The following is a 12365-nucleotide window of genomic DNA, read 5'->3' as shown; positions in this document are numbered from 1 at the left end:
GTGTTTAGTCTGAGTGGTGTGTGTGTCGTTGTGTGTGCGTTTGGAGTTAAATAAATAAAAACGGACACCAGAGAGCTCGGGTTAGTAACGGATTTTGGCCCATGCGCATGCTCTTCCTCGTGCTCGCCGCGCGCTCGGGAGCCGGAGTGGCGGGGTCGGAGCTGCTGCAACGGCGCGAGTGGCCGCGAGGGGTCGTGCTGGGGCTCTCCAGAGGGCGAGACCACTACGCGGTGCTCGCGGCGGCGCACGGGGCAGCTTCAGCTGAAACAGAGCCTCAGCAGCGCCTTCAGGCAGTGCAGCACAACGCCAGTGGCCTCTCTGGAGCTATGCGGCGGCTGGCGGGCCTGTGCGACGGCGCCGATCCGTGGGCTCGGGACGCGCAGTCGGCTCGCGTGCCGGTTGCCGAGTCAGCCTGGCTGGCGAGAAGCGCCAAGGCCTTCCCTGCATTCTGGGCGCTGCCCAGAAGTGCGCAGTACCTTTGCTGCGCCGACGGGCGGCCTCGATGTGGATTGCCGCGAGTGGCGTGGGAGCCTCCAGTGGCGCGGTCGTTGGTCAACACCGCGGCGCGCGCGCGCCGCGGGTGCTGCACAACAAGCGGAATGCATGGGCGGGCGCTCGATCGCTCTCCGGCGCCCAACTTTGACTATCGATTGCCGCCGGTTATTATAACCGGTGGGAGATCGTTCCTGCAGACGGAGGGATTCAACGCGGCGATAACTGCCCGAGACGTCCCTAACCTTTATTTATTTCTGCCCTGCTTCAGGAACCGGGGGCCGTCTTCCTCAACCAACCAAACCTCATTACCGACTGCCGGTCGTTGGGGACACGTGACTCCTGCAAAGGGCAGTGTCTCCACCCGGGAGTCGGACATTCCAAACCCCCCCCTGCCTCCTCTCTCTCTCCCGAAGAACTCAGAGGAAGGGGGGGCCTCCTCCGGAGTGAGGATCTAGGTGAGGATGAGGACCTCGCGCGAAGAGGCCCTGGGCGGTGACGTCGTGTGAGAGTGCGTGTCGTGTGCATGTCTGGTGTTCATTATAGCTCCGAGTAGAGGGGGCGGTCTGCTGCTAGGGGAAACCCGGAGCGCGGAGCCAACCCTCGGAGACCCGTGTTTACTTTACGGCCCTCTCCCTGCGAACGCGCACCCCCTGGGCTAGGGCTCTCTTGCCCGCAACCCGATGCCAATCATCCGGCCCGCTGGGTGCGCTTCTGAGCTCCCCGGCCCTGGATGTGCGGTTAATGACTGCACTCCAAGTGCTCCAAGTGCCTCTCTACTGTGAGATGGGTAAAAAGGAACAGGTCCCCGCCCTTGCGATCTTTGTGCAGGGTTCTTTGTACGTTTGGAGTTGCACCTGAGGAAAAGATAATTTTACAACAAACTCCTCCCTCGCACTCAATGCACACGTCGACAGACAGACGCTCACACGGTACTCATCCCACTCTCAACGCCCGAGAGCTACGAGGGCGGCGGCACTGCCACTGGGTTCTGTCTGGTCGCGTGAGGCGCGGCCGCGGGCAAGCGGCCGGTGGTCGGACCGGAAATCTGACGAACCGCCGAGCGTCGTGTACGTGTTGCGGCCCGAGCGCGGCACCGCTATCCTCTATGGCGGCACGGTGCCGCACGCCGGCATGCCGGTTCTGCACATTTCGACGAGCACGGTCACGTTGAAGCACCCCTCCTCTCCACATAAACGCACAACCCCGGGCCCGAAATCGCACAGAGTCCTCGTTCTGCCGCCACAGAAACCGGATGGCCGCGCCAGCCGTGAAGAGGGAGTGTACTGCCCATGCCTCTCTATTTGCCCCTCCTTCTCGCTGGGCTGCTCGTCCGAAGAACACCGCCTCCGCGCTGCGGCCAGCCTCTCGCGTGTGCCTCCGAGCCGGTCTCGCAAGGCCGGACGCAGGCAGCGGTTGACGTGAGCAGCGCCAACTCCACCTACTCCAACCTCTGCCGGATGTGTGGTGTCTCGACGCAGCAGGATGCCGAGATGGACGTGGACGGCTTCGTACTCGCCTTTGAACAGCTCTTCTGCAACGGCGCTGCGCTCGCTCCGGAACTTGCGGACGAGCTTTGCGCCGCCGTCAGCGCTGCTGATGGCGAGGACGTGAGCCGCGCGGGCTGGGCGGCGTTCCACGCGCGGTGGCAGGAGGCGAGCTCGGCTGCAGCGCACCTCGCGGCGATGACTGCGTCGCGGCGCGAGGCGGCGGCGCTGGCTGAGAAGGAGGCGCGGCTCGCCGAGGCGGTGGAGCGCGAGAGGGCGTGGGTGGAGAAGCAGGAGGAGTACATCCTGGCGCTCGCCGAGGCGAAGAAGGCGGCCAAGGAGGCGGCGGCCAAGGCGGCCGAGAGCGCGCGGCCAAAGCTGATGGCCGACCTGGCGAGGCGGCCGGGCAACTGGTTTGAGCAGAGGGAGGGCGCGGCGCAGGTGGCGGCTGCGTACCGCTCGCTCGACCCGGAGGCGTGGGAAGAGGTGACACGGTCGGTGGGCGGGCTCGGCGAGACGCTGGAGACGATCCGGAGGCGCATCTGGGTGCCTCTCTGCGCGCCTCGCTACCTGCTCGACGAGCTCGGCGCCGAGCGGGTCAAGGGGCTGTTGCTGTACGGCCCTCCCGGCTGCGGTAAGTCGTACCTCGCCTCGAGGCGCACGGCTGTATCTCGGCCACATCTCGGCGACATCTCGACCACACCTCGGTGACATCTCGGCTGCACCTCGGCCACATCTCGGCCACACCTCGCCTCGAGGCTTTGCCAAGCGGGAGCTAGCGGCCACAGCCTGCGCACACGCCCGTGTGAGAGGCGCGGGGCCCGCCACGTAGGCTCGCGCACGGGCTCTCTCGCCGGCCCGCCACGCTGGTGAGCGGGCCCGAAATCATGGACAAGTGCGTCGGCGAGTCGACGAATCAGCCGGTTGCCCCTCCACTCATCTCCCGCCGCCTGCTCCTCGAGGTACGTCGGCAACTCGGAGGCGCAGCTGCGAGACCTCTTCCTCAAGGCAGCGGCAGTAGCAGCGGGAGAGGAGTAGTCGCGAGCGACTCGGGCGGCAGCGGCAGCAGCAGCAGCAGCGGCGGCAGCAGCAGCAGTAGCAGCAGCAGCAGCAGCAGGTACGGACACCCTCTGGTACAGCGTCCTCCCCGCCTTCTTCTTCTGCAGGCGCCGAACGTGCCCGCGCGGCCCGGAGACGCCGAGGACGTCATGATCGCAGCCGAGGACAACGAGCTCCACGTCATCGTTCTGGACGAGTTCGACGCGATCGCCCGCCGCCGCTCCGAGGACAGCGGCTCCTCCGAGGGGGGCGCGGCGCGCGACTCGGTGGTCAACCAGCTGCTCGCGCTGATGGACGGCGTCGCGGGGCTGCCCGTACCCACCTTCGTCGTCGCCCTCACCAACCGGCGCGAGCTCGTCGACCCCGCGGTGCTGCGGCCGGGCCGCCTCGAGGTGCAGGTCGAGTGCGGCATGCCCGAGGCCACGGGCCGGGCAGCCATCCTCCGCATCCACCTCGAGCGGATGCGAGACTCCGGCCGCCTCGCCCTCGACGGCGGCGCGGCGGCCGGCGGCGAGTGCACGCTCGAGCGCGTCGACGAGCGCGCATTCGGCGCGTGGGTGGACGGCCTCGCCGCGCAGACGGAAGGCTTCTCCGGCGCCGCAATCTCCGGGCTGGTGCGCGCCGCCGTCGCGCGCGCACTCGACCGCGCCGTCTCGCTCGCCGACACCGCCGGCTGCCGCGTCACCGGCGCGGACTTTGGCGCCGCCATCGCCGACCTCCGCAGCTCGTCGCTCGAGCTGGAGCAGGCGGGGACCGCGGAGGGGGGGGCGGCCGACGCGGACCCCGATGCCGCGGGGCGGCGGCAGCAGCAGCAGCAGCAGCAGCAGCAGCAGCAGCAGCAGCAGCAGCAGCAGCAGCAGCAGGCCGTGCAGGCCGTGCGAGGATCATGAGCTCCATCAACCTCTCTCGGCGGCCCGCCCTACCTCTGGCCTAGGCCCCGGCGGCACGGCGCTCTTAACGACAGCCGGCTATACAGCTCGTGCCGCCCCCAAGCCGCAAGCGCCCCGCGGTCGGCCCTGCGCGCAGCGCGGCGGCGTTCCACCTGTCCGCTGTCGGAGCCTGTCGTTGAGGGTTGAGCGAGTTGTGGGGCACGCCGCGCTCTATATACTACTTACAATACTCTACTCTCTCGGGTGTGCTTCCGCGGTGGTCAGGGCGCTTCCGCGCGGGCCGCCCGCGGGTGACGGGTGTGTACGTAGTTCGTAGTACGGTTCGTAGGAAGTACGTACGTGTCTCTGAGACTGAGTCTCGCGGCGGCGCGTCGGACTCGCGGGCGGCGGCGGGCGGGGGACGCGCGGCGCGCGCCACCGCGCGGGCGTTTCGAGATTCGCGGTTTTTCGAGTAAAAAAATAAGCGCGGCGAGTCGATCCGGCCATCGACTGAGCCCCTTATCGATGTATCCGTGCGTTAGCGAACGATCATTGCATCACAACTCGACACATTGCTCCTTGGCTCCTGGCCGTCCCGCCACACTCAACTCACACACAATATAATGTCATCTGCCGCCCCGCGTCTCGCTTCGCCTCGCCGCTCTTCCGGCGGCGCGATTTTTCGCCTTCTCCTTCTTCCCAACAGGCCCGCGACGCTTCGCCTTGCCTTCCTTCTTCTTGCGCCTCGCGCCAGCGGCCAGCTTGCTTTTGTAGCCGGGGATGGCGGTCGCCAACGGCTGGTCGAGGTTGAACTTCTTCTCCTTGGGCCGCGGCGCGCTCGTGCCTCGTTGCTCGGCGGGACGGCCGCGCGGCCGCGGCTCTGGCTCCGGCTCCGGCTCGAGCGACTCGACCACGGTGGTGGCCGTCATGCCTTGGAAGTCGTAAGCCACCTCGTCGAGCGGCGCGGCGGGTGGTGGTGCTGCTGCGGCGGCGGGAGCGCGAGACTTCGCGCCGCTGGACGCGGCGGCCGCCGGCTCGCCGAGCGCCTCGCCCAGTCCGATGCCGCGCAGGCCCTTCAGCTGCTCGCGCTTCTCCTTGCGCTCCTGTATCTTCTCCTGCCGCACCTCCTCCGCGATGCGCTGCCGCGCCTTTTGCCGGCGCTCCACCTTGCGCTTGTGAAAGCCGGTGATGAACTCCTTGCGCGCCTTCTCGTCAAAGACGAGGACGGCCTTCTTGCCCATCGCTGAGCGGTTTGGATGGGCCTTGCAGGAGGGCGACTGGAGTGGGAAGCGCCCGGATCGCCTGGCGGCTTGCTGGCGGCTTGGGCACGAATCCCTCCGTCACAAAAAAGTTTGCTTTGAGGTCCTCGGAAGAGCTGATCGTAACTGGAAGACGATTAACCAGTTGCGTGCAAGCCCCGCAGAGGTGCGGGCGAGAGGGCGGCCCGAGCCCGAAAGGGCCCGCCCTCGACCTTGCTCTACATGGTAACGGATAAGAAGAGAAACTATGGTCTATGGAGACCGGGACACCGGGACACGCTGTGGTTCAGACGTCCCCCCCCTCGACGCAGTCGAGTGACTCACATGAATAGGGAGGAGAAAATGCCCCCCACATATCACCACAGACGCAGCACAGGGGCTCCAATCCTGTCCCAGCCTGGGGGCCTCGGCTAGATCTCCAGTGGGGAGTGCGAGGGCTGGATCGACTGCAGCGAGAGTGTGGGTTGTGGACCGTCCAAGGGATAGCGTGTGGCATAGATGTTCCCCTGGAAGTAGAGAGGCTGATGTCTCTCGCCCTGCAGGAAGGAGAAACTCGGACGGCTGAGTGAAAACTCCTCCCTGCGGCATGTGCGCAGAACGGGTTGCGCAATGTGCGGCATCGTGTTGACTGTTGAGGGCTCGGGAGGGCAACGAGGGCAGCGTTGCCGAGCTTGTACAGGGGCCTCAATCCTGTCCCCGATGGAATGCGCCTCTCGCCGCGCGCGTAGCAGTCGGCGCGCGGTAGCCTCAGAGATGCGCAGAGCGGGATGCGGGTATCAGCAAACCAAGCCCTGGGCTTGGATGGGCGCGGCGAAGCCGCGGCGCAGTGGATAGCGTGAAGAACTCGAGATCGCTGGGATCTTGAGCCGCCGCTGCCACGTGCAAGCCCCGCAGAGGTGCGGGCGAGAGGGCGGCCGAGCCCGAAAGGGCCCGCCCTCGACCTTGCTCTACATGGTAACGGATAAGAAGAGAAACTATATGGACCGGGACACGCTGTGGTTCAGACGAGTTGATCGCCAGGGGGTGCCAGTGATCGCCTTGCGGGGGGAGCGGGGGACGTTCCCCTCGACAGCCCGCGTCTGGACTTTTCCTTTTGGGCACTGCCTGGCTGGAGACTCTCCCCCCCACACACAAAAGAAATGATGCGGCGCCACTGTGACTTCTGCTAAATTTGGGGGGCGGCAATTTCACAGACAGACGTGACAGCATGCCTGCAGAAGTAGCAGCCCGCCTCCGTCAAACTCTCACACTTCCAACAGCGGGACCGGCTACGTAAAGTGCTGAGCCCTGGCCTCGACACCTCGACACCAAACCTCGACACCGACTCGACACCTCGACACCCCATGCCAACTCGACCAACTCGACACCCCTCGACACCCCTTGACACCATCTAGGCTGGGACCATGCTCGTCCGTGTCAAGGTGCCAAACTCGACACCTCGACACCGCTCGACACCGCTCGACACCGCTCGACACCGCTCGACACCTCTCGACACCGCTCGACACCGCTCGACACCACCTCGTCACCTCTGATGATCCTAACACAGCAGAGACGTAGAGAAGACCCATTTGGAATCACAGAGTTAGAAAATCAGGGTTGCAGCAGCAATCAAACTTGGCTGGCAGTACTTTCATCCCTCAGTTGCAGCCTCTTAAGTTCTAGCTCAAGTTGCAGCTCAGTCGCACCCCTGCAATGACCAATGTAGCAACCATGGCAGTACTCAGAGGTGGCCCTCAGGTGCTGCACAGCACCTTGTACAGTGGCAATGAATCCTCACACCAGTGAGCTTGTGCCATGAGTGCAGACCTGTGGTCCATTGCGCTTTGTGCACTGGCGACGCTGACCGCTCGAGGCGCTCGAGGTCGGCGACGAGGCCGCCGTCGCGGAGATCGCGAATGTGCTTGTCGCGCTTTTTGATCTCTCCGACTCCGTGCTGGAAGTCGATCTTTTCCTGCAGATTCCGAATCTGAAGCCTGCAGGTCGCTCGAGGCTGCCATGCTGGACCAACTGCCGGAGTTGGACGCAAGAAGAAAACGCCGCGCGTCCTCCCTTGGGTTATCGGCTCCTGTATAATGGGGTCTTTTCATCGCAGCGCAGATCTATCGCAGCGCACTCGCCATCTGCGAGCCTAGCGCAGCGCGAACTCGCCGTCTGAGCCTAGCGCAGCGCGAACTCGCCGTCTGAGCCTAGCGCAGCGCGAACTCGCCGTCTGAGCCTAGCGCAGCGCGAACTCGCTGCAACCCTAGCCGAGCTCCATTTTTTCATCTGACGGCGGACGGGCACGCCTACGAGCGGACGGACTTGGAGCACTTGGAGTGCAGTCATTAGCCTCACATCCAGGGCCGGGGAGCTAAGAAGCGCACCCAGCGGGCCGGATGATCGGGATCGGGCTACGGGCTAGAGAGCCCTGACCCCTAGGGGGGTGCGCGTTCGCAGGGAAAGGGCCGTAAAGTAAACACGGGTCTCCGAGGGTTAGCCCCGCGTACCGGGTTTCCCCTTAACTGCAGGACGCCCCCTCTACTCGGAGCTAAAGAATACTCTCCGAGGGTTGGTTCCGTGTACCAGGTTTCCCCTTAACTGCAGAACGCCCCCTCTACTCGGAGCTAGTGATACGAGAATACGTACCGCCCCCACGCAGGGCCGTACTATTTCTTTCAACAGCCCTGGCCGGCCTTTTCAGGCCTTCCGCGGTCCCAGTCACTCGTCAAGTCACGGTAGCGCGCCTTTTGCCCCACACGATGGCATCCACAGCCGACGCCGAGGCGTGGGAGACGGACGAGCGCGGCTACGTCTTTGAGGAGCGGCTCGCGACCGCGGCGGAGCACAAGGACCGCGGCAACGAGCACTTCAAGGCTGGCGAGTGGCAGATCGCGCTGCGCCGGTACGAGCGCGCGCTCTACCACTGCGCCTTCGACCCGATGCAGATGTACGACCTGATGGAGAAGCACAAGGCAGCCGCGTACGCCGTGCAGACGCCCGTCAAGCTCAACTACGTCGCGTGCGTGCTGCAAATGCGCGAGGCGGGGCTGGACGTCGCGCCGGTGCAGGTGGAGGGCGAAGAGGAGCCGCGCGATCCGCTGGACCGGTGCGAGGAGCTGATTGGCGAGGTGCTCAAGGCCGAGCCGAACCACGCCAAGGCGCACTTCCGGCGCGCGCAGCTGCTCCGCGCGCGGGGCGACACACGTGCCGCGCAGGAGGCGCTCGAGGAGGCGGAGCGGGCGGGAGGCGGCAGCGCGAGCGTGCGCGCCGAGCAGTCGCGGCTGCGCGAGATGGCGCGCGCCGAACGGTCGCGCGAGCGCGAGCTCTACTCAGGCATCATCCAGCCCTCCTCCAACGTTAAGGCCGCGGATGAGGCGGCGGAGCGGAGAGCGCGCCGCGGGCAGCTGGTGGAGACACTGGCGCTGCCCGTGACGGGGCCGCTGCGCGCACTGTGGTGGGCCGCCGCCGCCCTCGTCTCGCTGCTGCGGAGGCTGTTCGCCGTGCTGCTCCGTCTGCGCCCCGACGGCGCGCTCGAAGCCGTGGAGTAGGGCGCAGACGAGGTCGTACGATGTTGGCACCGGGCACCGCCTCGCTTGTTTTATTTATTTATTTATTGGGCACGGCACCCTGGCTGCTCTTTCTCTTCGAGCTTGGATTGGGCCGCCCTGCAGTCCTCCACATCCTTAAAGTCTTAAAGTGGAGCCAGCACTCCTTTGTCAAACGTGTGTCCAGCGTAATTATGCTCGTAGTGGTCCTTGTCCCCTATTCTTTGCACGTCGCCGCGTTTTCTTCATCGAGGATCGAGCCGCTCTGCGCTGTGCTGCCTCCTCGGCTCGACGCCAGCGTTGCGCGCCGCTCGACCAACAATGCAGCTGCTCGACGCCAGCGTTGCGCGCCGCTCTGCGCTGTGCTGCCTCCTCGCCTGCAGTAGCCTGAAGCAGCTTCCTCCAAGTTACGCTGCGCAGCTTGGCGAGGAGCTCAACCCTCCGGTGATGTTCGACAGCAGGCCGTGTGTCAGGCGCACGGCGCTGGGCGCCTGTGCGGAGCAGGGCGGCAGCGCTGGAACGAGTACGACCGCTCCAGGTTCGCGGCGCGTGGTCGAATCCAGCCCGGCGAAGGAGATTGAGCCCGAGTCTGACCTCATTCGGGAGCTGCGGCAGCGGAGTGCCGCCAACGCCGCGATTAATGAGGAGCTGGTCAGAGAAAAGACGCTCGCCAACGGGCTTCCTGGTGGCTTTGGCCCGTTTTCGAGCTCCACGGCTGTCATGGGCAACGACGGCAGTATGGTCGTCCTCAAGCGCGGACGGTACGAAAATCTCAAGGACAAGGGCAAGATCTACAAGTCTGCGTCCGGCCTGGAAAAGTTCGTGGACGGCTTCGACCCTGCTGCGCCCGAGCCTGCTCGGCAGAAATTCCTGGGCCTCTTCTAGCAGAAGCCCTCGTTCGCTCGACGCGCACTACTTCTCGTTGTTAACGTTATGCGGTCCCGTTAAGTCCCGGTCTACACAAAGTCACACGGCATAGCACACGGCCGGTGTGTGATCTGTGATATGTGAGGGTCCGCCCGCAGGCGCATTTTGTATACCGAGGCGGTGCCCGGTGCCGAACCTGTCGGACCTTAAGACAGCATTGTAGATCCCTGGGCGAGGGTGGTGGAGGGGGCCCCCGGTCCGGCGGCGGAGCAACCACCTCCTCCCCGGCAGAGCCCCCCCGGCGCGTGCCGGTACGACTACGAGCCTCTTAGGCAGGAGGATGTCTATGTCATCCCCCGTGGGATCCAGACCTGCCCCACGCCCCAGGCCATGGGGCTGACTGTCAGCGCTAAACCGTAACCCGCCGGGGGGCGGGCCGGATCCACGCGTTCCCAGACAGCCCCATTGGAGGTAGGCCGCTCGTCTAGCCAATCAGCCTTAAGCGAGCGGCCTGGCCGTTGGAATGGCCGAGTATCCGAGAGGCGGCAGCCTCTGCCCTCGGAGAGGGGGGGAGGTCTATGACCTACCTAGTTGTCCGGCATGCGAGGGCATGCTCGGCCGTTCGGAGTCCCCCCCTCGTAGAGGACGTCGGAGGGAGGGGAGGACGACTGTCTCCGCAGGCGGACCTCAGTTACGAGCCACCCTCCCCTCGAGACGCGAGGCCAGCGCACTTGGGGCCGAGCCCCAGCGTGCACCCTCCGTCCCACACGCCTCACGCGGCCTCTGGCTGGAGCGGGATCGCAAGCGGAGTCCCCCAGGCCGGCGCGCGTCTTCCGAGAGAGGAGCAGGAGCGAGGGACATTCTTAGTAAGGGGCATGCAGGCGCATGCACGGCCGTTCAGAAACTCTCCAGCCGTTGGAATGGCTGCGCTCCAGCCCCTCCCCGGGCCGAACGGGTAGTAGGCGTTGGCGCCGAGGAGGGAGGAGTCGCCGAAGGACGGGTAGTCGTCGGTCATGCGGGGGGAGGAGGAGTCGGCGAGCAGCAGGGAGGATAAATGCCTGAGAGGGTGGGGAGGGAGGCGTGAGGCGCGAGGTGAGGGGCGTGGGGGCGCGGGGCGCGGGGCGTGCGTGGGACGCGAGGCGTGAGGCGCAGGGCGTGGGGCGGGAGGGCGCGGGGCGCTCGAGGTGAGCCGATTAGACTTACCGTCTTCATGCATGCGCGCGCACACATGGAAATGTGCCGACGCAAAATCGTCCGTTTTTATTTGAGCGCTTGAGCACTGGATAGGGTCGATTCCGCATGGTCCATGGACCATGGTACGGGACCCCTCGATCGTCTCGCCCTCCCTCGCTGGTGTGAGTTATTTCTTTGCGAAATAGGAAGGGCTTGCCTGGGAAGGCTTGCCTCACTCTACTCGTGCTCTCTCACTCACTCACTTTCACACTTACTTGCACTTGATTGAGCACTTTGGGGCACTTGACGTGCAGTCGATAACCTCGCATCCAGGGCCGGGGGCCGGGGAGCTCTGTGAAGAAGCGGCTTGATTGAAGCACCGCGGCGGCCGGATGGATCGGCATCGGGCTGCGGGCTAGAGAGAGAGAGCTCATACACCGTGAATAATAAAGGACGTTCTGCGCCTAAAAAAGAAAGACGGGTGTTTTCTTTTGTTCGAGCCTGCTCATCTCGCAACCCCTCGGCTGCGACCTCACCGCCGCGGCCCCTCTCACACAGATATTCGGCCTCCTCATCGTCTCCTGACTCTCCATAGGGACTCACATGTCGCTTCTCGTGATCTCCGGGTTCAGCGGCGCGCTGCTGCCTCAGCGCTCAGCCGTGAGCATCCCGCGCTCGGCGGTGCATGCGATTGCCCGTGCCGCCGACGCCACGATGGCAATCGAGTCGGTCAAGGCGCGCCAGATCTACGACTCGCGCGGCAATCCGACGGTCGAGGTGGACCTTGTCGCGGGAGGCGTGCTGTCGCGGGCGTCGGTGCCGAGCGGCGCTTCAACAGGCGCCTACGAGGCGGTCGAGCTGCGCGACGGCGGCGACCGGCACATGGGGAAGGGCGTGCTCACGGCGGTCGACAACGTGAACAAGGTGCTCGCCCCGCAGCTGGTCGGGATGGACCCGACGGACCAGGCGGCGATTGATGCAAAGATGAATGGCCTCGACGGCACCGCAAACAAGGGCACCGTCGGAGCCAACGCCATCCTGGGCGTGTCGCTCGCGGCCGCCAAGGCGGGAGCCGCAGCCAAGGGCGTGCCGCTCTACCGCCACTTCGCCGACCTGGCCGGCAACAGCCAGCTGATGATGCCGGTGCCCTGCTTCAACGTGATCAACGGAGGCTCGCACGCGGGCAACAAGCTGCCGTTCCAAGAGTACTTTGTCATCCCGACCGGCGCAGCCTCCTTCAAGGAGGGCATGCTCATCGGCACCGAGGCGCGGCCGGCGCCGCGGCCGCCCTCGCCCTGACCGCGCCGCGGGCCGCCCACCCTCATCCAGCGCCCGCAGGTCTACCACAACCTCGCAAAGATCCTCAAGAAGAAGTTCGGCGGCGACGCCACGCTGATCGGAGACGAGGCGCGCCCCGGCGGTGCAGCGAGAGCAGCGCGCCGCACCGGTCGGCCCGGCCCTCGCCTCGCACTCCGCCACGCCCCTCCCCTCCCCTCCAGGGCGGCTTCGCGCCGCCGTGCGACTCGCGCTCCGGCGTGCCTCGCTCGAGGCGGGGCCGCCAACCTCGCTCGCGGCACGCCCACGACACGTCCACGACATGTGCGGTATAGGCATCGAGCTGGTGATGGAGGCCAT

General features: G+C 65.7%; 6 protein-coding genes across 6 annotated transcripts; 4 read left to right on the top strand and 2 right to left on the bottom strand.

Annotated features, from left to right (window-relative positions):
• Window positions 1–101: 101 nt before the first annotated feature.
• EMIHUDRAFT_204754 (hypothetical protein) lies at window positions 102–1001 on the top strand (the record flags this gene model as incomplete). Its single annotated transcript, XM_005780161.1, has 3 exons — window positions 102–551; window positions 764–813; window positions 962–1001. The coding sequence occupies 3 exons, from the start codon at window positions 102–104 to the stop codon at window positions 999–1001; spliced, it is 540 nt and encodes a 179-aa protein (XP_005780218.1).
• Window positions 1002–1784: 783 nt separating this feature from the next.
• Window positions 1785–3928, top strand: EMIHUDRAFT_100162 (hypothetical protein; the record flags this gene model as incomplete). Its single annotated transcript, XM_005780160.1, has 4 exons — window positions 1785–2587; window positions 2812–2874; window positions 2942–2996; window positions 3146–3928. The coding sequence occupies 4 exons, from the start codon at window positions 1785–1787 to the stop codon at window positions 3926–3928; spliced, it is 1704 nt and encodes a 567-aa protein (XP_005780217.1).
• Window positions 3929–4533: 605 nt separating this feature from the next.
• EMIHUDRAFT_204752 (hypothetical protein) lies at window positions 4534–5148 on the bottom strand (the record flags this gene model as incomplete). The annotated part of the gene is made up of 1 exon (XM_005780159.1): window positions 4534–5148. The coding sequence occupies one exon, from the start codon at window positions 5146–5148 to the stop codon at window positions 4534–4536; it is 615 nt and encodes a 204-aa protein (XP_005780216.1).
• A 2756-nt stretch (window positions 5149–7904) lies between these two features.
• Window positions 7905–8693, top strand: EMIHUDRAFT_204750 (hypothetical protein; the record flags this gene model as incomplete). Its single annotated transcript, XM_005780158.1, has 1 exon — window positions 7905–8693. The coding sequence occupies one exon, from the start codon at window positions 7905–7907 to the stop codon at window positions 8691–8693; it is 789 nt and encodes a 262-aa protein (XP_005780215.1).
• A 1636-nt stretch (window positions 8694–10329) lies between these two features.
• Window positions 10330–10572, bottom strand: EMIHUDRAFT_204748 (hypothetical protein; the record flags this gene model as incomplete). The annotated part of the gene is made up of 2 exons (XM_005780157.1): window positions 10330–10387; window positions 10463–10572. The coding sequence occupies 2 exons, from the start codon at window positions 10570–10572 to the stop codon at window positions 10330–10332; spliced, it is 168 nt and encodes a 55-aa protein (XP_005780214.1).
• Window positions 10573–11333: 761 nt separating this feature from the next.
• On the top strand, window positions 11334–12029 carry EMIHUDRAFT_100158 (enolase; the record flags this gene model as incomplete). The annotated part of the gene is made up of 1 exon (XM_005780156.1): window positions 11334–12029. The coding sequence occupies one exon, from the start codon at window positions 11334–11336 to the stop codon at window positions 12027–12029; it is 696 nt and encodes a 231-aa protein (XP_005780213.1).
• Between the last annotated feature and the right edge of the window lie 336 nt (window positions 12030–12365).

The sequence above is a fragment of the Emiliania huxleyi genome (genome assembly GCF_000372725.1).
Source record: "Emiliania huxleyi CCMP1516 unplaced genomic scaffold EMIHUscaffold_22, whole genome shotgun sequence".
NCBI classification, from domain to species: Eukaryota; Haptophyta; order Isochrysidales; family Noelaerhabdaceae; genus Emiliania; species Emiliania huxleyi.
Note: the sequence above shows the minus strand (reverse complement) of the source record. Positions and strands in the feature narration are given on the sequence as shown.